Genomic DNA, 22,274 nt, shown 5'->3' on the forward strand with positions numbered 1-22,274 from the left:
CGTACCCCAGTTTGGGAATACTTGTTCTAGGGTAACAAGTAATGACAGAAGAGAAGCTGCATTTGCATGTATCCAATTATAGACAAGTTGACTAACAAATGGCCTACCAAAATGTTGGAAAGTATATGAAGAAACATATACCTATCTAAAATGGCCTGTCAAAAAAAGGTTCTGCTCTCTCTGACTGGGCATTCTCTATATTTGCGGGTGAGGGTCAGGGGCGGGCCTCAGATTTTCACATATACTGTACCAGTCAAAAGTCTGGACACACCTACTCATTCAAGGGTTTTTCTTTATTTTTGACTATTTTCTACATTATAGAATAATAGTGAATAAATAAAACTATGAAATAACACATATGGAATCATGTGTTTTGTTACTACAAATATATTTTAGATTGGCATTCTCTCAACCTCCATCACCTGGAATGCTTTTCCAACAGTCTTGAAGGAGTTCCCACATATGCTGCGCACTTGTTGGTTGCTTTTCCTTCACTCTGCGGTCCAACTCATCCCAAACCATCTCAAATGGGGTTGAGGTCAAGTGATTGTGGAGGCCAGGTTATCTGATGCAGCACGCTATCACTCTCCTTCTTGGTCAAATAGCCCTTACACAGCCTGAAGGTGTGTTGGGTCATTGTCCTGTTGAAAAACAAATGATAGTGGGACTAAGGGGAAACCAGATGGGATATCGCTGCAGAATGCTGTGGTAGCCATGCTGGTTAATTGTGCCTTGAATTCGAAATCAATCACTAACCGTGTCACCAGCAAAGCACCTCCACACGGTGGAAACCACAAATGCGGAGATCATCCGTTCATCTACTCCGTGTCTCACAAAGAAAGCAGTTGGAACCAAACATTTCAAATTTGGTTCAAAGTTCTTGACGTTTTCCGGATTAACTAACATTCATGTCTTAAAGTAATGATGGACGGTAATTTCTTTGCTTATTTGAGCTGTTCTAGCCATAATATGGACTTGATCTTTTACCAAATAGGGCCATCTTCTGTATACCACCCCTACCTTGTCACAAAACGGACTGGCTCAAATGCATTAAGGAAATAAATTCCACAAATTAACTTTTAACAAGACACACCTGTTAATTGAAATGCATTCCTGGTGACTACCTCATGAAGCTGGTTGAGAGAATGCCAAAAGTGTGCAAAGCTGTCAAGGCAAAGAGTGGCTACTTTGAAGAATCACAAATATTAAATATTTGTAGTAACCAAAAGTTACTACAAATATATTTTGTTTGCGATTCTTCAAAGTAGCCACCCTTTTCACTGCCTTGACGACAGATTCCATATGTTATTTCATCGTTTTGATGTCTTCACTATTATTCAACAATGTAGAAAATAGTACAAATGAAGAAAAACCCTTGAATGAGTAGGTGTGTCCAAACTTTTGACTGGTACTGTGGTCGCGGATAGGTTCTTAGCAATTGCGGGCGGGTGCAGGTGAACAGCTGACCCGCGCACCACTAGCTTATGCATTTATAAGTAAGTAGTCTAAACCACATTCACATTAGCACATAAGAGATCATTAATGACAACATTGTATATAGTTCCAGTGGATCTAATCACAATGCTGTTGCTGTGCAGTCATGACCAACCCTTAGATAAATACATGTTTGCCTAAGTATACAACAGAGCACTTAGGACTATTGTGAACACTTTAGTCGGGACGTTACCATAGAGACCCTCTTTCTCACACACACAAATTAAGAATCAGGACACACCAAAACTCTGTCACACAAAGTTGCCCCTGCCAAAATTACACAGTTGCTTCATTGGCACTGTAATTATAGTACTCCAAAACACACAGCTCAATGGTGGCTGGGTGTTGACGCAAATGATACACACATAATAACACACACAAAAATAGGGTTTAACAGAAAGTCTCAAGGAACGTGTGATTTAAGATATAAACATTGATTAATACGTGGCTATTGATTTACCTGCATCCACACACATGAGCAATCATTAGCCTCCCCTGTGGTTTTCCAGCCCAGCCCAATCCTGCTGGAGCAGGCCTGTGCTCTGACATGCTGTTTACTTTTCCCTCACAATAGACGTGGTGCTTTCACATTGGCCAGGAGAAACGTCTACTGAACAGTCCTACACAGGACAACAGCAGCAAAATAGCTCATCAGTAACTACAAGACAGTGTAGAGGATAGAATGTTGTGTTTGACTCCCTTCTTTGAGAACAGAACGGCTTGTGATTGTAAATCCTGGAGCAGTGAGGGCCCTGACAGTTTGCACTACCGTATGTCATTGACCCACATTAATTCCATGGGATCTGTAGGTCTCCAGTTTTATGAGGAAGCCTGGGGAGGGAAGCAGTGAAAAGCTGCATTGCCTGAAGCAACCATCAGACCCACACACCACGATGTATGTAAACCAGGCCACATATCAAACATCTGCAGTGCAGCTCATCCCGAGTATCCCAATCCAGCTATTGAAGGGTGTGTATTTCCTGGTTGAAATGTATCACAGCAAAGGCAAACCAGTTTGTGCGACTTTGGTTTGGTTAACCTGCTATGGCAGACATATACAGACCAATGTAATGCAACAGCACAACCTACACAGTGCCTTCAGAAAGTATTTGCTCATTTTTCCACATTTTGTTGCGTTACAGCCAGAATTTAAAATGGATTCAAATTAAGTGTGTGTAGGCCAGTGACAAACAATACCCCATAACGTCAAAGGGGAATGCAAAGCTGAAATGTCTTGAGACAATCGGTATTCCACCCCTGTCATGGCACACCTAAATACATTCAGGAGTAAAATAGTAATAAGTCACAATAAGTTGCATGGCCTCACTCTGTGTGCAATAATAGTATTTAACATGATTTTCTAATGACCATCTCATCTCTGTGCCCCACACATTCAGATAATTGTAAGGTCGAGCAGGTCGATCAGTGAATTTCAAACACAGATTCAACCACAAAGACCAGGGAGGTTTTCCAATGCCTCACAAAGGGCACCTATTGGTAGATGGGTAAAATAAAATAAAAACAGACATTGAATATCCCTTTGAGCACAATGAAGTTATTAATTACACTTGTGGATGGTGTATCAATACACCCAGTCACTACAAAGATACAGGCGTCCTTCATAACTCCGTTGCTGGAGAGGAAGGAAACCGCTCAGGGATTTCACCATGAGGCCAATGGTTACTTTAAAACAGTTACAGAGTTGAATGGCTGTAATAGGAGAAAGCAGAGGATGGATCAACATCCTTGTAGTTACTCCACAACACTAATCTAATTGACAGTGAAAAGAAGGTTGTCTAGCAATGATCAACAACCAATTGACAGATCTTGAAGAATTCTGAAAATAGGCAAATGTTGCACAATCCAGGTGTGGAAAGTTCTTGTGAATCTTTCTGGGTAAATCTACAACTGTAAATCGATGCCAAAGGTGATTCTAACATGTATTGACTCATGGAGTTGAATATTTATCTAATCAAGATATATTAGCGTTTTATTTGAATGATTGTATTTATTTTTAACAAATGTTAGAATTTTTCTTCCACTTTCACATTAGAGTATTTTGTGTAGATCGTTGACAAATAAATGACAATTAAATAAATGTTTATCCCACTTTGTAACAACAAAACACAGTAAAAGTCAAGGGGCGTGAATACTTTCAGAAGTATTGTGTAAGTGAGGGTTGGAATAAGTTTACACTACAGGAGTTGTTGCAAAAGTGACTCAGAGTGAAGAAGCAGACCAGGCTGGTACATGTGCCCGTGGGGACAAGTCAAAAAGGGTGTGGCAGTGAAACAGACGTCTTTGTTTAAAGAGTGAGTATAGCTTGGTTTAAGCAGGAGCACATTCACCTTGATATGGGAGTCTGGGCTCCAGGATTTAAAGTGGCAGTGCAAAGTTTAAGTTCCAGTCAGACTCAATGCCCAGTCATCCTACAGCATCCCCTCTGACCCAACGGCTCCCCCAGGGAGAGCTCCCCCAGGATAAGCTACAGTTTTGAACACTTTGTGAAATAATGTGACGTGCTGCTATAATAGAGAGTTAACATTTTACTAGTGTGAAAGTGGCTTTACTGTTCTTTCATGAATCAGGGTGTGCCTTTATTCTGTAGCCGTTATCAAAGAAAAGAGAGCAGCAGCACTCAAGTAAAGGGCATTTTACAGAGAGGCAGTCGATTAGAACACCATACACATTCTAAACCAGAGAAGTGCATGCATTCATTATGTATGTCCATTGCTGTAGGTGAGGCACTACTATAGGGGAAAACTGGAATAACCTAATGAATTCCATTTCCTACAAAGGATTGTCACATGAAGCAATGACAGCGGGGGGAGGTTTCTAAAACATTTTGTTATGTTGTGCACATGGCTCTGGGCAGTTCCTAGTCTTCCTATTTACTTGTTGTGCAAAACAGTAGAAAGAGGAAACATTGAAATACATCCGATAAGACAAATGGCCTTCCAAAGAGAGAGGCTGAATGCCAGGATTTCAAGAATACTGTATATAGCTACGCATTCATCTTGAGAGGAAATCCCTTACGTACATTTTGTTGTTGCTATTAAAGGATGTGAGGATCAGGAGTGATAAAAATGCAACAATACATGCCAATTAAGTAAGATAAGGGCCGTCGACAGGGAATCAGGGTCATTATTGTATTAGTACTTTTTTTTTTGGGCCCATCCTTTTGTCCTTTTTGGAGGACAAAAGTAACTTTGCTTTACATTTTTGTTTTTACAGCTTTTTTGTTACACATGGGCAATTCCACAGTAGACTCAGATTTTTCACTTACAATGTATGCCAAACAAAAACCATTGATTTCAAAAGTTTAACAAACCATACAACTATGTACAAGGAAGACTTAATTTACACAGAACATTTTACAAAAACACATTGACTGGAAGAACTGTGCAGATGCAAAGTTTGTTAACAGAATTTCTGTAAAATCTCCATCAGTTTTTTTTATGAGTCCATGTTCTCCAAAAAAAACTCTAATCTTTGGTCCGAATTAAGATTCAATGGTGTCTGCAGAAAGAATTGGGTTATTGAACTACAGTAAGTAAAGTGGATTTACTCCCAGTAACAGAATAGCGGAGACAAAATTGAATCATGGGTCCCTTATCTGTGCTACGCAGAAAATGCATAGTTATGGACGTGAATGCCATTCTCTTCATGGGGATGTATCCTAAATAGGTACACAAATGTAGAAACATGCAATATCCTCCTGCATATCTGGGTATTATTCTACACACTGACTATTATTTTAATGAGCTCTTCCCCCAAACAAGACCAAATCTGGTTGGTCCGGACCAAATCATAGACATCCATGTTTGATAAATTTGTACATCAGAGTACAGCACAGTAGAGTAGAGTTCAGTACAGTATAGTGTACTCAACTCGTGTGCTCTACTTTTTACTATACTGAATTCCACTTTTCTTTACTCTACTGTCCTGTACTGTATTGTCCAAACTGGTGAACCCAACATTGGTTTGTGACTACTACGATTTAACTCTTTAGCCAATTAAATTGCAGATCTGGTAACAGAATTTAAAGTTTTAAGCACTTGTAAAAAATACATCTGGTGACCACCATTTGCCTAATGCAGCAGGATAAATCTCCTTCACATAGAGTTAATCAGGCTGTTGATGGTGGCCTGTGGAATGTCGTCCCACTCTTGGCTGTGCGAAGTTGCTGGATATTGGTGGGAGCTGTCGTACACGTCGATCCAGAGCATACCAAACGTACTCAATGGGTGACATGTCTGGTGAGTATGCAGGCCATGGAAGAACTGGGACATTTTCAGCCTCGAGGAATTGTGCACAGATCCTTGCATTACCATGCTGAAACATGAGGCGATAGCAGCGAATGAATGTAAAGACAATGGGCCTCAGGATCTTGTCACAGTATCTCTGCACATTGAAATTGCCATAGACAAAATGCAATTGTGTTAGTTGTCTGTAGCTTATGCCTGCCCATAACATAGTACCCCATGGTGGCAGTTCACATCAGCAAACAACGCGCCCAGACGATGCCATACAACGCTGTCTGCCATCTGCCCGGTACAGTTGAAACTGGGATTTATCTGTGAAGAGCACACTTCTCCAGTGTGCCAGTATCGAACATTTGCCCACTGTAGTCGGTTACAACGCCGAAATGCAGTCAGGTCAAGACCCTGGTGAAGATGACGAGCATACAGAGAATCTGTTTCTGCTTGAACTCTTCAGTTGTGCAAACCTACAGTTCCATCAGCTGTCTGGGTGGCTGGTCGTAGAAGATCCTGCAGGTGAAGAAGCCGGATGTGGAGGTCCACGGCTGGCATGGTTACACACGGTCTGCGGTTGTGAGGCCAGTTGGACGTACTGCCAAATTCTCTAAAATGAAGTTGGTGGCTTATGGTAGAGAAATGAACATTCAATTATCTGGCAACAGCTCTGGTGGACATTCCTGCAGTCAGCATAACAATTTTATGCTCCATTAAAACTTGAGCCTTCTGTGGCATTGTGTTGTGTGACAAAACTGTACATTTCAGAGTGGCCTTTTTTTGTCCTCAGCACAAGGTGCACCTGTGTATATGATCAAGCTGTTTAATCAGCTTCTTGATATGCCACACCTGTCAGGTGGATGGATTATCTTGGCAAAGGAGAAATGCTCACTAACAGGGATGTAAACAAATTTGTGAACACAATTTGAGAGAAAAGCGTTTGTGTGTATATGGAAAATGTCAGGGATGTTTTATTTCAGCTCATGAAATGAACACTACATGTTGTGTTTACATTTTTGTTCAGTATACAGTTTTTTCAGTAATAACTATTACCGGTCATGAGGTTTTTAATCCCACCCCTCTGCTACTCTCATTCAGGGTCATTGTTGCTGTAAGGGGGAAATATGTGGAGTCGAGCACAGATCTGTTCAAGTCTGAGTGCTTTTGGGACACTGTAGCCATGCAGCAGCTTGTCTAAGAGTAGAGGCTGCATTCCTGAGAGATTGATAATTGCTGAGGAACTCCCCTTTCCAAATCTCCTTCAGCCTCTCTCTCTTGTTCTCCTTTCTCATGACTGGGCACTTGAATCTGCCTGTTTCTAGACCTCCTCAGTGTTGCTGTGGGCCTAAGCCTGGACCTCTGTATTTTTGGAAGAAAACCAGGGGAGAATAAGTATTTTGACAGTAGTGACAGTGGCTACTGGGGGGAAAAACACAGCTGAGACTTAAAGTACATCCTCCCCTGCCACTGGCATCTCTGAAGCCTCTGTTCTAGACAGTTAAAACAAGCCCTCTGTGCCCTGACCACAATAACACACACACTGAGCATGCTGAGAGGACTAGGAAACATTATTGGAAACTCTATGGGACATGCAGAAATACAGGAGAACAGTCTAGTCCAGCAGTGGAAAGATGCAAATGTTCTCTATGTAAATGTTTGTTTTATATTTCAGAAGGCTTAAAATGGGCAACTAAAAGAAAGTATGTCCCATTTGGCTAATACAACTGATACACAGTCCCCAAGCTTATACTTATGCACCGTCAAGGACAGTCGGACTGAGAACATGAGACACACATATTGAGGGCCAATGTTTTAACTCATTGGATTTCTCATTAATATTGATCAAAGGCTCATTGATGACAGATGAGTAACTCAGCCAATCCCACTGATTAAACCTATTGTCTGCCACTCCGTCTACACACAGAAGGCTCCTCACTACACTGCAGACATGAGTCACTGCTGATTCCACTACACTCACGACACTGTCGCCCATTCCAGACTGTGATTAGAAGGTCTACAGCCCATCATAAGAGGGATGTTCTCTTTCCACTGCTGCAAACTAAGTTCTGTACTGACCAGGCCCCCTCTCTCCACTGCTGCAATGGTTACTGTGGTCATTCTACTGAGTTCTCCCAACACTGACTACAGTCTAGAGACTGAGCTATTATTCCTCTTAGCACCCTCAGTCTGTCATGCCCTCACCCCTCTCTTACTAGTGTCCTGAGTTTTTCATGGTCAAGTTCCTACCAGTGGGAAAAGTCAGGGCCCTAGCTGTGCAGAGGCATCCCCTCCTGGCTCTGTGGTTACATAAGGCACCTGTTATCTCCATGGATACAAGCCATGGCCTGGCTTGCGGCCAGGTGAGAAGGAAGCACCACCAGTAAAGGACACACCCTTCCTAAACAAAAGTATATTGTCTCCACTACAGTTCAGACTGTTCTGTAGAGGTCAGGGTGAACTCATTAGGGGCAGAGGTTAGGTGGGTTGGTTGTGTGAAATGGTCAGGAAAGAGACTATACACCAATGTTTATTAGCAGACTACACTGGTAATTACTGCTAATTATCAGGTTCTAGTTGTCCATAATAACATTAATGAGAAAGAACAAGCAACTGACATTGTGACAACATCTAGCACGACGGATAAATCTGGCCAAATAGTCTCCAAAAGGACTCTATCCATGGAAAGACACCAATACATTCCCCAACTGATCTGCAGTCAAGACAATGTTATGCTTTAAGCTTCCAGTTCAAAGTCCATGGACAGGCAATGTACAGTATGTCTACAAACAGAGGGAGACCCTGGGGAACTGAGAATGTCAGGTTATCTTCACTCATGATAAAGGATAAAGGAAATAAATTAGACTGCCATGTGGCCATTTACTGGGAGAGATCATACCAACCAACATCACCAGTGTCATAAGATTGTCAGTGTCCATGAGTACTGCTCAGATAATTAATAGAAAAACTGATTTAGCCTTTCATTGCAAAGACCTCCTTAGTAAAACATTTTTAGGATTATATCTTTCTACCCGTTTGTTTAACTGTTCCTGGATCACCAAAGGCCAAGCTACACAAATCTCCACCACATCTGAACCTGCATCCCACTTCTGACATTAACTTTGGGCTCCCGAGTGACACGGCAATCTAAAGGCACTGCATCTCAGTGCTAGAGGCGTCACTACAGACCCTGGTTCGATTCCAGGCTGTATCGCAACCGGCCGTGATCGGAATTCCCATCGGTCGGCGCACAATTGGCCCAGCGTCGTCCGGGTCAGGCCAGGGTAGGTCATCATTGTAAATAAGTATTTGTTCTTAACCGACTTGCCTAAGTAAATAAAGGTTAAATAAAATAAATTAAAACTGCGAATGGTTGGCTGTACCTTAGCCAAGTACATCAACTCCTCCACTGAGTTGAGTGAAGACAAGTTTTTTTTTTTTATGAACCTCAGACTCCTTTGAGTTGTTATGCATCGATACTTAAATTCTTAAACACTTACTGTGTACCCATTTGTCCTCTGTTGTTGCATGCCTTTCTTTGCTTAAATCCATACTTTAACATTTTATTATAATCAAATACAACCACCGAATTCGCACCGAGTTGCCATCTTAGAGCAACAGCAGTGAGGAAACAGCAGTGAGTCAGGTGGTTGTATGATAAACGTTTAATTAAAAAGCATGGATTTCAGAAAACAAAGAACGGCCTGCAACAACAGAAGACAAACATAGGTACACAGTAAGGGTATTGACTCAGTGACTAGAAGGAGTCTTCTGTGCTTAGCCTGAAGACCTGGCATTGAATTCAATGTCGGACATAAATGAACGTTTGGATCGTTTTAAGTTTCCTCTCACGACCTCCACAAGACAGAATGTTGAATAAATTTAGATTTTAACTTACTTTACCGGTTGTTCGTGCGGTTGGCCCTTTTGCAGGTAGGAATGTGAGACAATATATCCACCTTACTTTACCGGTTGTTCGTGCGGTTAGTACTTTTGCAGGTAGGAATGTGAGACAATATATCCACAGCAAAGTATAATAACAGCGCATTCAGATTTCTGTATTTTTATATTGTGCTAGAAATCTGAATACACTACCAGTGCTTTGAAAAATTTATGTAATTTTACTTTCCTGTGCATATAGTCTCACATTCCTACCAGCAAAAGGACCAACCACACAGAAAACCGGTAAAGTACGTTAAAATATAATTGTATTCAACATTCTGGCTTGTGGAGGTCATAAGGATTCAAATGTATACAACATCTGGTCTTTAGGGTAGTCTGCGCTCTAGCTGTACTGTACCATCAACCGCCAATCATAGCATATTTCAGAATGCTACCACACATTCTAAAAGCTAGATACCTCAATGAGATCTTATGTTTCCTCACTATTTAATAAGAAAGCTATTATGTGATGAAGTTATGAATTTACAAGTTGGATAATTGTCAGAACTTTAAAAAAAAAAAATCAAGACTGAGATAAAACACCAAGTTACATTCCTTTGCTCATTATCACACAAAAGCGACATTCAGCAGTGCTACACACACTTTTTGACCATAAAATATGAGAAACATAAAGAATTCAAAAGGAATTGGTTTTACCTTTTGGAAAAAAAGTTTTAGGTCCCGATTTGATAGATAAGTCTTCCTTATCTGCTTTCCATTTGAAGCGTTTCCACTGCGTTCCTCTCAAGTTTATTTTCAGAACCTGGACTGAAAATCCAGGTAAACCATATCCGCAAAGTGTGCCACAGGAGGAGACTAGTGATATTTTGCTGAAACGCTACAATAATTGTTTTGTACAAACTAGAGCAATCGGTTTTGCACACGGACGCTCCAATTGTTTCCAACAACTGACAAAATGCTTGCGTCTGTGCTGTCCAACCTATGGCTGTAGTGCGCGCACAGGTGAGGACATGAAAGGAATTACCGATGATGTTGAGGACCGCCCGCCTGGTGGCGGGGAAAATATCCCTCATATAACCTGTTATCGTTCTCTTTTCTTCTTCTTCTCTATTATTGCCCACCCAGAAAAAGGTTATTAAAGATTGCATTATCACTTGTTGGTGTGTAGATACGACTTTTAGATTGTCATGATAACAAATACTTCTGACACATGAATATAGTGTAACTTCTTATTTTGACAGCTATCAGAGTGATTAAGGTCAGATTTATTTTCATCAGATAATTGAATTATTTATCATACTTATCATCAACTTATTTACATTAAGTTATCTAATCTCATTATCACCAAAACAGCATTTACAAGGACCAGATAAATCAGCACAAATAGGCTTCTCTTCAATCTACTGAACAACTGAAATGAACATTTGGAAAGAACTGAAATGTAGTTACACTGGGAATGTTTAAATTATGTATTCAAAATAAACAAGAAAAATACAATAATGTGTGTGTTATTAGTTTAAGAACACTATGTTTGTCTATTGTTGTGACTTAGATGAAGATCAGATCAAATTTGATGACTAATTTATGCAGAAATCCAGGTAATTCCAAAGGGTTCACATACTTTTTCTTGCCACTGTAGTTGAGGGTGCCAGTGACACTTTTATAACCCTTGTGCATGCAGCATATACACTGAGTGTACAAAACATTAGGATCAACTTCCAAATATTGAGTTGCACCCCCCTTTGACCCCATAACAGCCTCAATTTGTTGGGGCATGGACTCTACAAGGTGTCAAAAGCATTCTACAGGGATGCTGGCCCATGTGACTCCAATGCTTCCTACAGTTGTGTCCAGTTGGCTGGATGCCCTTTGGGTGGACCATTCTTGATACGCACGGGAAATTGTTCAGTGCGGAAAAACCCAGCAGCGTTGCCGTTCTTGACACACTCAAACCGGTGCGCCTGGCACCTACTACCATACCCCGTTCAAAGGAACTTAAATATTTTGTCTTGCCCATTCACCCTCTGAGTGGCACACATACACAATACATATCTCAATTGTCTCAAGGCTTAAAAATCATTATTTAACCTGTCCTTAATCTACACTGATTGAAGTGGATTTAACAGTTGACATCAAGAAGGGATAATATATTTCACCTGGATTCACCTGGTCAGTCTATGTCATGGAAAGAGCAAGTGTTCCTAACGTTTTGTACACTCTATTTCTCTATTTCACTCTATCACTCTATTTGTACACACTATTTTTCCGGGTGTGGTTTTCATGTAAGCCCTCTTGGGTTTCAAAGCTCACCTGCACACCTTTTAACTTTGTTTTTGTCTGCACTGTTTGTCATTCACTTTACAAATAACTATAAAGATAAAAACCAATGTTCAGAATAGCTTTATCTGACAAATATGCTAAGCGAATTAAACATGATTTTAGGAGATGTTTTCATGTCCAATTTGGAATTACACATGGGTAAAATTCTGACATGCAGCTGCCTGTACACTTCATGTATATTACAGTGTCTGAGAATGTCACTGTCTATGCCATATCATATCAAAATCAGATAGAGGTAAGAATAGACCGACTTGGATACCAGGAGCACAGACGCGTACTGAAGAAGTGAAAAGAGAGGAATATACAGTATGTCTAGACAGAAGCTCATAGGATGGTGGAATCACAAAAACAGATCTCTAATGTTGACTGGATCCTTGTGCTTTTCTCAGTCTATTCTTGTGCAATTTCATAGATTAAGCTTGGCTTTGAAAGAGCTCTGACTCCCATGAATCATAAGTCTTGCTACTTCACTGTGGATCCCATGACTTATCAGTCTGAATGATCTGTGAGTGCAACACAAACTCTCTCTTACCCTTTCCTCTTCTTCCTATCCTTGTCCACTTCCACTTCTTTTGACAGGTGATAGAGACACCAATGACGGATCTACAAAGCGGGAGGGAAGTTGAGTCTAGAGAGGACTTGCACTCTGAAGAGGAGTATATGTAGGAGGCACATTCTGTGGAGAGCAGCCTAACGGCAGCAGTAACCCACTCTGAGAGAAGCATGTACAGTGCCGGATATATGGTTCAAGCACGCATAACTGAGGTGGAACATACCTTTGTCCTGCTGGAGGGTAGCATGGACAGTATGAGGCTGCTCTTTGAGGAGCGCATAGAGGTGGGCCGTCTGGAAAGTCAGAGGAATGAATTGGTATGGGAGCTATTGCACCTGGAGCAGCCTATGCTGCAGGCTACGAGAGGTCAGTTGTTAGAGGTACATAGAGTCCTTATCAGCATCCAGTTGGAGTATATTCATCTGCAGATAGAGGTGGGACAGGTGAGGAGTAAGCCATTTGTCACAGCCAGACTGTATTCAGAGCCAGCTAACACAGACTGCACAACAGTATTATGGCCCAGTAGTCACACAGGTAAAGTGGAGTGGAAACCCCACAACATTGCATGTAAGCTTTTGTGAGAATGCAGTTCATGTACACTTTAGTAAAGGGTTACAGTATGATGGGCGTTTTCATTTTTCTGTGATTTTATGTCATCCCTTTGATGTGACGTTTCATTGTGTTGGGGCGGCAGGGTAGCCTAGTGGTTAGAGCGTTGGACTAGTAACCGGAAGGTTGCGAGTTCAAACCCCCGAGCTGACAAGGTACAAATCTGTCGTTCTGCCCCTGAACAGGCAGTTAACCCACTGTTCCCAGGCCGTCATTGAAAATAAGAATTTGTTCTTAACTGACTTGCCTGGTTAAATAAAGGTAAAATAAAAAAATAAAACGTGTTATCACAGATTTGTTATTGCTGTTAACTGCTGCCTGTCATTGAGAGTTAACTGTTAGCATGAGTGGAAACTTGCTTTTATCCTTTTTTTCTGCCCCCAGGAGGGGCTCCAGGCCCATGTCTAGTCTCAGAGATAGCCCAGCTTCTGGAGACTCAGCACAACCAGCTAAACACCCTGAAGGATCGGGCCAGATGACCATCCCGTCACAGGGCCGTGAATGACTTCACTCACTGCCAACAAGCCTCACTGTGCCTTCAGCGGTAGCATGATGAATCTAGAAGGCTGGTATGAACCGTGCCTGCTAGCCCTGCTCCGGAGGCAGGGAAGGATACAGAGCCAGTAAAGGTGTGGTGTAACTGTTCTAATTTCTCATCAGGAGACTGTGGACTCAGTTGAGGAGACCATGAGGAAGCTGAAGCTTCATTTTTTTTGAAAAAGGCAAAAAACAGACAATTGGAAGAATTGAAGAGACTTGAGGGGAAGGATGTGGTATGCTACTGGCCATGAGATGCAGAGAACTAGCAGATGATCCTTTTGACCCTTAGGAATGAAGGTTTAGCAAATTAATATTTTAAGCCTGTACTACTTACAATCGCCTGACATGTACAATTAACATTCCTGGGAGTCAAGGTGATTTTATTACATGGGCTGTATTGAAGCAAGCAAGACATTTGCTTAAGGGGAATCATAACTTTTCCATGGAAGTACAGGATAGTTGACAAAACACCTGGAATATCCACAATCCATCCAGACCGAACATGTATTGTTTGCAAGTGTCCTTGATTGCGCATTTAGCCAATGTCAGTGATTGCTTTACTTAAACTGCTTTTAATACATTAATGACATTATGATAGTTGGCCTTGGCTGTGAGATCAGCATGTCTTGACTGTAAACTGCACTGTGCATGGAAGGTCTACTGTAAAAACAATGTTTATTATGAATACACATACACAGCAAAAAGAAATCCGAAGCAAGACAGGGATACTAGTCATACAAAGGTGATTGGGGAAATCTACAATACAGCTGTCAAGGGAATGAAAATCTATTTAATTTCTTATGAAATTAAACTATATAAATGTTACTAACACAACGCGCATAATTTAAGATGTTTCCCTGCTACATTTATTGGTTTCCCCTTACAAAACTTCAAAACAACCCACTCTTATGCACCATGCCTTTTTTCAAAGACATTTAAACATTTGTGTCCTATTGAGAAAGGAGAAAAAAAAAAGGTGTTTTGAGGATGTGATCAATGGAGGGTTGTTGTGTGACTCAAGTTTCACTCATGCCTGGACCTCAGTGTCTGCTGCTCCCTCTGGGTCCTCGTCATTGTAGATGTTCTCAGCCTGGAAAATGGAAAGACATTCTTGTTACTCCGACTAATAAAATTCTACATATTATAGTAAGATGGTAATACTGGTAGTACTAAAGTAGTGCTTCTGCCATCCTTGCAAACGTGTTATTTAGGCCTAATGAAATGAATAAACTATTCTTTATAGCCTCCCACTGTTTGACAGAGCACCGTCTGTCCTAAGGTCTTACCATCTGCCAAACTTCCATGATGTTGTCCTCAGACACCGAACAGATGACCCAGGGCTCGTTGGGGTTCCACGAGAAGTCTGAGATCTTAGCTGTGTGACCACCGTGAATGAACAGCAGTTCAGGTGGACCATCCTCAGCATCCTCTGGCGACTGCTCCTCTCCGATTTTACTGAGGTCCCACACGTTGAGTCGCCTGTCTGTGCCACTGGAGGCCAGGATGGTTTCATTATGAGGAGACCACTGGACCTTAAGGGAGGAAAAAAAGCAGAAATATTTGACACAACTTAGTCATAGATGGGTCAACACACAGCTTGTGCAAAACAGACTTTATAGGGAATAATTGTCCGCTTTATGACTTAACATACCTGGAAGATCTCATCTTTGTGAGACTCAAATGAATGCAGCTTCAGTTTCAGGTTCCTCAGGTCCCAAAGAGCAACAGTCTTAAAAGGGAGAAACCGTTAAATCCCCACTACTGATTCACTAACTACAATATGAAAGAATCTTGGAAGAATTGAGAGCAGTAAGAAATCCAGCCCACCTTGTCTGCTGAGCCTGAGGCCAGGATGAACTCGCTGTAAGGGTTGAAGGACAGACAGTTGACCTCTGCAGTGTGGGCGTCCACAGCATGGCTAGGTTTCGATGTATTGTTTGATCGCGTGTCCCAACTGCACAGTAAACACAGTAACCAAGTGTTATTGTTCAATGAGCAAGACCAAACAATGCTGCTGCTGTAGGAGAGTTAACTCATGGAGCCTTACATCATGAGTTTCTGGTCGTCAGCTACAGATCCAAAGAGCGACTCGTGCAGTAGATGCCAAGAAACATCCTCCACAACGGCTGTGTGTCCAGTGAAGATAGTCTTCGCGTCCACAACCTTCCCCTCCTTAGGAACTGCACTGATGTCCCACATACAGATTGTCTGCAGACAGATGGGAAACAAGGTGAGAAAAGGAAAGACATGGAAGGAGGAAGAGTGTTCAAGCACTTGCTCTGGGTCAAGTGCTAAGTCACTCACATGGTCATCAGAAGCACTGAGAAGGCAACCACTCAGGTTGGGGTTCCAGGAGAGACCGTAACCCTCCTTCTGGTGTCCCCTCAAACGCAGATCTGGGGTGCACTCTCCAGATGGATCTGTAGTACACAGGTGAACACATTATTACCAAACATTTTTAAAGCAGGACTTGGACTTCCTGGCCATACACTTTAAATGTGCAGTAAGCAGACCCACCTGGTTTGGAGGGATGTTTGGTGTAGTCAAAGACAAGCACATCACTGGTTGGGGTTTTGGTGGCAATGATGCAGGGGTTCTGGGGCATGTGGCGGGCTCTGTTAACCTCTCCCTCATGGTTTATCTTGATTTCAATCTCTATCTTACCGCTGACTGAGCCAAAGCCGCCAAACTCTGAAGGGAGCGAGAGAGTCAGATCAGTGAGCTACAGCGAAAAGGACTAATGTATATTACCACCAGTAAAATATTTTGAATGAACCAAAGCCTTAAAAAACATTTACACAGAAAGGTCGTAATTGTAGCAAAAATATTCTCTCACCGCCTTTCTCACTATCATAGTGAGAAGCATCAAACTGCGCGTCGTCATTGGGTAGTTGCACACTGGCAATGACCAGGTGATTCTGTTCATCTGATGTGTGTGTGCCAAGAACCAGCCTGTGTACACTGAAATCCTTCCCCTCAGGTCTAAAATTATATAAAAAAGGTGTTCCAAAATAGATACATTTAAACAGTTTCCTTTTTATTTTATTTTATGTAATAGGGGGCATTAGAAACTCAACATGGTCCATACAAGGATACCTTCGCAACACATATGGAGACAAAAAAAAATCTTCCTAAAGACACCATAGTTTGCTAGATTACTGAGAGAAGGCAGTTATGTGCACAATTATTCATGGCAACTAGAGCTAGCTATGTATTCCTATATTGACATGCACAGATAATTGAAGCATTCAAGAAAAGTGGGAACTCAGGGGGCTCCAACTGGAAAAAAAGTTTTTAATGGTCATCCAACTCATATTTCTAGAGCTCCGACTTTTCTCCATGAATATCACTCGTGTTTTCAACTCGTTTTTTTCAAGTTCCCAGTTGTCTTGAAAGTATCAAATGAACCCTACCTGGTGACATCAGGCAGCCACTGTGCTGTGAGGCTGGGCCACTCCAGGGCATGGGTCATCACCAAGTCATAGAGGAAGGGCGTGTTCTTCTTCCATATCTTGTACTCCTCATTTATCACCCGCTCCTCCACAGCATCATCAAACGCTGCTGTAAAACAGAATGAAGGTCAATCGAGACAGATTTAAATGTAACATACTAGCAGCAACCCATTCAAAGGAAATATAGTTGTGATTGAGGGTACCCTATTAACATTGAGAAAGTGTTAGCTAGCTAATTAATAGTTACGCCCATTGAGTAGGGTTTCCCCGATGTTAACAAACGTATTGACAAATTGAGCGAAAGTTAGCGAACTCATTTCACTCCCCCAAACAGGTTGTGTCTCTGGCATTAAACGCTTTGTTTTTGAATACACTTAGCTTGCTTGCTAGCTAGCTAGCTAGCTGGATAATTTTCTTTGTATACAATTATACATTCATTATCTCCACGATTGATACGCCGGGAACCCCCGTCCTTCCTGGCCTACCTTGGTAGCTAGCTTATTCACTTTTGAATGAAATTACCTTCTTTATCAGCCATGGCGTTGATAATATTACACAAGTAGCTTTGTTTTCAGAAATAGCGCTTCGCGGAGAACAAGCACGCAGCCGGGCTACCTTGGCGGGAACGCTATAGAGGTTAAATAGCCAATCACCGTCAACTAAACCGGAAGATGTCGTATATGTATTCGTCAAAGAACAGGCTCCGAAAGGATTCCGGGTTACCAAAAATGTTTCCACTAGATAGCACAGCTACAAAGTGGCTATATAGTAATAATTCATGAAAACCAAAATGTGCTTTTTGGTCTTAGTTTAAGTCTCGGGTTAGCAAAATGTTAGCAGAGTGGTTAATGTTATTGGTTAGGTTTAAAATCTTAATTTAAAATCTTAATAAGATAAATTGTTTTTAAAAGGGGGGAGGGGGGGGGGGGGGGGGGGGGGGGGCTCCGTGGCTGTGGTAACTAGTGACGACACAGCAAAAAGCGATATTTTTACCCCGCATTATTTCATTTCGAGGATCTTTATTATCCACCCGCACAGTAGGTGGCGGAATACACATATAATTGATACGAACGCCATTATATCAAAGAAGTAGAAGGCGAGCAATCTTTGGTACCTGATTGGTCACTACATTGACAATACTTCCTGAAACAATCCTTGTTGCAACAGCAAGTATACGTTTCAGTAGTTTAGGGTTCAAATCAACGAAAGAAATCACAATGGATGATCGTGAGCTTGATCTCACCGAGTCACAGAAAGATACCAAGTCGAAATACCCGGCGATCAACAAGAAGTATGAATGTGAGTTGCGAACTTGTGTAGCTAATCTGTTATGAACATGCTTGATGACAAGCTATACTTACATTTTTCGCTAGTTAGCTTGCTTTGGCCTGATTTGAGATTGTTCACCAGGTAGTACATAAATGGGTTTCTGTTAAAATGTTCAGTGGAAGAGTATCTTTAGTGGAGGAGACAGCTCTACCATCCGAAATTGCTTCATCGACACATTTATATTGTAGCCAGGCCTAGTAGATTAATACCCTCAATACCCTAATACCCCCCTGGATTGAATGTTTACCTATAGCCCACTCTACTTTATTATAGTAACATGAGTTGAATAATTGATCTATCTATCTATTCATCTTGTAATTTGGATTCTCTCTAGATTTGGACCACACTGCTGATGTACAGTAAGTGGACTGACTACCCATGAACCACAGCAACTGCTGCTCCTACCCTTAACTGTGGTGGTTACACCTTTATTGCGAAATCCCCAAAGCCTACCTGATAATGCAGAGCAGCGATCTGTAACTTGACCGTACGGAGTGGCTTCCAACTTGGCACACACTGGTTGAATCAACGTTGTTTTCACGTCATTTCAATTCAATTACATTGAACCAATGTGGAATAGCCGTTGAATGGACGTCTGTGCCCAGTGGGTTTGTCTTGCATCTGTGTCATAACTCTTATGTATGTTCCTAGGCTCCACTCTTGGGGAGACTCTCTGGAGGAGGCCTTTGAGCAGTGTGCCATGGCAATGTTTGGGTATATGACAGATACAGAGACAGTGGAGCCCATTGACACAGTAGAAGTGGAGTCAGAAGGTGAGATGGAATAACAGACTGAAAACAGGCATAATACTCATAGGGACAGTACATGTCTGGAGTAGATTATGGGGGACCAGTACGGGGGGGGGGGGGGGGAATATATGCACTCACTAATGTAAGTCACTCTGGATAATAGTGTCTGCTAAATGACAAATGTAATGTAAATATGTTTCATATGGGTCAATATTTTACTTACCATTGCATTGAATACTTTCTTATGTCTGTTTGTTTCCTGACCAGGTGATGACATGGAATCTCTTCTCTTCCACTTCCTAGATGACTGGTTATTCAAATTCAGTGCAGATCTTTTCTTCATTCCCAGAGTAAGGGCCTTCAACGTATTAATTCCAGTGAGGCTACATGGAGCTCGCTCTCTCTCTCCTACCCCCATCAATAGATGTATAGATTTCTTGGTGCCTGTATGTATAATTGTAAGATGTCAAAGGAGCATGCACAGAATTGCATTGCAAAAAAAATGTGTGTTTGAAACCTGATTACAACTAGAAGATAACATATCATTACATTTACCAGAAGTGTTTATTTATCTTGTATCCCTTACAACACAGTTCATTACCAAAGCGCTATTGTTTGCTTCAAACAGCTCATGCTTCAAATGTAATAAGCTTTCAAAAGGATATCATGGCAACTACCAATTTCATTTAACAGTTACAATAATAAGGTATTGCCTAACTTAATGGATGTCTTCTAGGAGGTTAAAGTTTTGCACATTGACAGGATGCACTTCAAAATCCGCTCCATTGGGTAAGTTGATCTAAAGTTACACATGTCAGGATTTAGTTTTTGCTCACTAGGTGGTGCTAATTTATACTCGCATGCGATTGATCATTGACTTTTGAGCCATGACATTACTCCTAGATGAAACAGTCTGAGGGGATATGGTGGGTTGGTTTTAGTTGGAACATTCTACCCCTGAGAAAGACAAGGCTTGCATGTTATCATTACTTCCTCCTCCAGGTCCTATGTCTGGAGTTCTGGTTCATTCTCAGCTTCCCTCCATTGACTCACATTGTTTTCCTCTGCTGTTGTAGGTGGGGAGAAGAGTTCAACTTGGTCAAGCATCCACAGGTGAGCGAACTGAGAAAGAGGTCTGCTGTCTGACTCCCTCCTGGCCATAAGGCATAATTACGGTTTATGACCTGATGAAGATTGTTTATCCAACTGGTTGTGATATGTATTCTGTTACTGAAATATTATACTACATACATGATTAGTAGGCATAGTTTGTTTTCATTGATTCAGGAGTCATCTGATTACAATAGTTTGTATTTTTGAAAGTGTCACTTAACTATGCGTATATTGTCCCTAAAGGGGACAGAAGTGAAGGCCATCACTTACTCAGCCATGCAGATCCATGACATCGACAAGCCCGAGATCTTTGCCATCATTGACATCTGAGGATACTACTACTGAGAAACTGTCCCAGAAGGGAACAGGACAATAGAAACAAACCTATATGTGCCTGTGTGATTGGACAATTGATTTAGGGCAACAGCATAGGCTTTGAAAATTGACATTTGATTAAGGGCAACAGCATAGGCTTTAGAACTGGATGAGTGAAGTGTAATATTTCCCTGAATTTGAATTGTTTACAGACAGATATCCAGAGAGCAGCAAACATCAGCAGCAGCAGAGTAACTGCTTAAGATACACTACATGACCAAAAGTATGTGGACACCTGCCTGTCAAACATCTCATTCTAAAAATAACGTGCATTAATATGGAGTTGGACCCCCTTTGTTGCTATAACAGCCTCCACTCTTCTGGGAAGGTGGCATAATCCCTGAGCCGACTAGATGAAAAGAATGTTGATGTGCCCTTGAGCAAGGCACTTAACCCTAGTTGCCCATGTCAGTCGCTCTGGATAAAGTGTCTGCTAAATGACAAACATTTAAAGGCTTTCTACTAGCTGTTGGAACATTGCTTCGGGTACTTGCTTCCATTCAGCCACAAGAGCGTTAGGGAGGTCGGGTACTGATGTTGGGCGATTAGGCCTGGCTCGCAAGTCGGCGTTCCAATTCATCCCAAAGGTGTTTGATGGGTTTGTGGTCAGGGCTCTGCAGGCCAATCAAGTTCTTCCACACTGATCTTGACAAACAATTTCTGTATGGACCTTGCTTTGTGCACAGGTGCATTGTCATGCCTAAACAGGAAAGGGCCTTCCCCAAATTGTTACCACAAAGTTGGAAGCACAGAATTGTCTAGAATGTATGCTGTAGCGTTAAGACTTCCCTTCACTGGAACTAAGTGCCCAGCCTGAACCATTATTCCTCCTCCACCAAACTATAGAACAGTGTGTTCTATATCGAGGCAGGTAGCGTTCTCCCTGCATCCGCCCAACCCAGATTAGTCTGTCGGACTGCCAGTTGGTGAAGCGTCACTCCAGATAATGTGTTTCCAATGGCGGCGAGCTTTACACAACTCCAGCCGACGCTTGGCATTGTGCATGGTGATCTAAGGCATGTGTGCGGCTACTTGGCCACGGAAACTCATTTCAGCTCCCGACGAACACTTCTTGTGCTGACGTTGCTTCCAGAGGCAGTTTGGAACGCGGTAGTGAGTGTTGCAACCGAGGACAGACGATTTTTACGCGCTTCAACACTCGGTGGTCCCGTTCTGTGAGCTTATGTGGCCTACCACTGCTAGATGTATCCACTTCACAATAACAGCATTTACAGTTGACCGGGGCAGCTCTAGCAGGGCAGAAATTTGACGAACTGACTTGTTGGAAAAGGTGGCATCCTATGACGGTGCCACGTTGAAAGTCATGTAGCTCTTTATTAAGGCCATTCTACTGCCACTGTTTGTCTATGGAGATTGCATGGCTGTGTGTTCGATTTTATACACCTGTCAGCAACGGATGTGGCTGAAATAGCCGAATCCACTAATTTGAAGGGGTGTCCACATACTTTTCTATATATAGTGTAAGTCACCTGGCTCTGCTCATAAGTGCTCTGAGCGGTATTGATTGATGCCAATAATTAAGGTTTTTATTGTTATTATTAAG

At 41.8% G+C, this 22,274-nt stretch overlaps 3 protein-coding genes across 5 annotated transcripts in view; 1 reads left to right on the forward strand and 2 right to left on the reverse strand.

Moving 5' to 3' along the window:
- LOC110505455 (uncharacterized protein KIAA1522 homolog) overlaps positions 1–10,656 on the reverse strand; it is a 38,595-nt gene extending 27,939 nt beyond the window's left edge. For both annotated transcript variants that reach the window (XM_021584683.2, XM_021584682.2), the window contains exon 1: positions 10,347–10,656. The gene's annotated coding sequence lies outside the window, so the exon portion shown is untranslated. The remainder of the gene's footprint in view (positions 1–10,346) is intronic.
- Positions 10,657–14,055: 3,399 nt separating this feature from the next.
- LOC110505457 (histone-binding protein RBBP4) lies at positions 14,056–17,820 on the reverse strand. Of its 2 annotated transcripts, none has more exons than XM_021584686.2 (10): positions 17,667–17,820; positions 17,106–17,253; positions 16,529–16,674; positions 16,210–16,383; positions 15,997–16,112; positions 15,740–15,900; positions 15,520–15,646; positions 15,344–15,421; positions 14,979–15,224; positions 14,056–14,782 (listed from the first exon to the last, which is right to left on the reverse strand). In XM_021584686.2, exons 1-10 carry the CDS (start codon positions 17,680–17,682, stop codon positions 14,720–14,722), a joined length of 1,275 nt encoding a protein of 424 aa, XP_021440361.1. In that variant the 5' UTR covers positions 17,683–17,820; the 3' UTR covers positions 14,056–14,719. The 2 variants fall into 2 exon arrangements, with proteins under 2 accessions (XP_021440361.1, XP_021440362.1); XM_021584687.2 differs by having other exon boundaries at positions 17,106–17,250; positions 17,667–17,799.
- A 359-nt stretch (positions 17,821–18,179) lies between these two features.
- zbtb8os (zinc finger and BTB domain containing 8 opposite strand) lies at positions 18,180–20,710 on the forward strand. Its single transcript, XM_021584688.2, has 7 exons — positions 18,180–18,443; positions 18,808–18,832; positions 19,125–19,246; positions 19,490–19,572; positions 19,959–20,011; positions 20,299–20,335; positions 20,579–20,710. The coding sequence occupies exons 1-7, from the start codon at positions 18,362–18,364 to the stop codon at positions 20,663–20,665; spliced, it is 489 nt and encodes a 162-aa protein (XP_021440363.1). The 5' UTR covers positions 18,180–18,361; the 3' UTR covers positions 20,666–20,710.
- The last annotated feature ends 1,564 nt before the right edge of the window (positions 20,711–22,274 follow it).

The sequence above is a fragment of the Oncorhynchus mykiss genome, chromosome 25 (genome assembly GCF_013265735.2).
Source record: "Oncorhynchus mykiss isolate Arlee chromosome 25, USDA_OmykA_1.1, whole genome shotgun sequence".
Taxonomy (NCBI): domain Eukaryota; kingdom Metazoa; phylum Chordata; class Actinopteri; order Salmoniformes; family Salmonidae; genus Oncorhynchus; species Oncorhynchus mykiss.

What these genes read in the sequence shown, in the direction of transcription:
- LOC110505457 (XM_021584686.2), bottom strand. An exon ending in CTATGATAGTGAGAAAGGCG is followed by an intron (nt 16,384 to 16,528) that starts GTGAGAGAATAT and finishes CGCTCCCTTCAG; the next exon opens with AGTTTGGCGGCTTTGGCTCA. An exon ending in GACGACCAGAAACTCATGAT is followed by an intron (nt 15,647 to 15,739) that starts GTAAGGCTCCAT and finishes TTTACTGTGCAG; the next exon opens with TTGGGACACGCGATCAAACA.
- zbtb8os (XM_021584688.2), top strand. Translation starts at nt 18,362, where the DNA reads ATGGATGATCGTGAGCTTGATCTCACCGAGTCACAGAAAGATACCAAG. An exon ending in GACCACACTGCTGATGTACA is followed by an intron (nt 18,833 to 19,124) that starts GTAAGTGGACTG and finishes GTATGTTCCTAG; the next exon opens with GCTCCACTCTTGGGGAGACT. An exon ending in TTCAAAATCCGCTCCATTGG is followed by an intron (nt 20,012 to 20,298) that starts GTAAGTTGATCT and finishes CTGCTGTTGTAG; the next exon opens with GTGGGGAGAAGAGTTCAACT.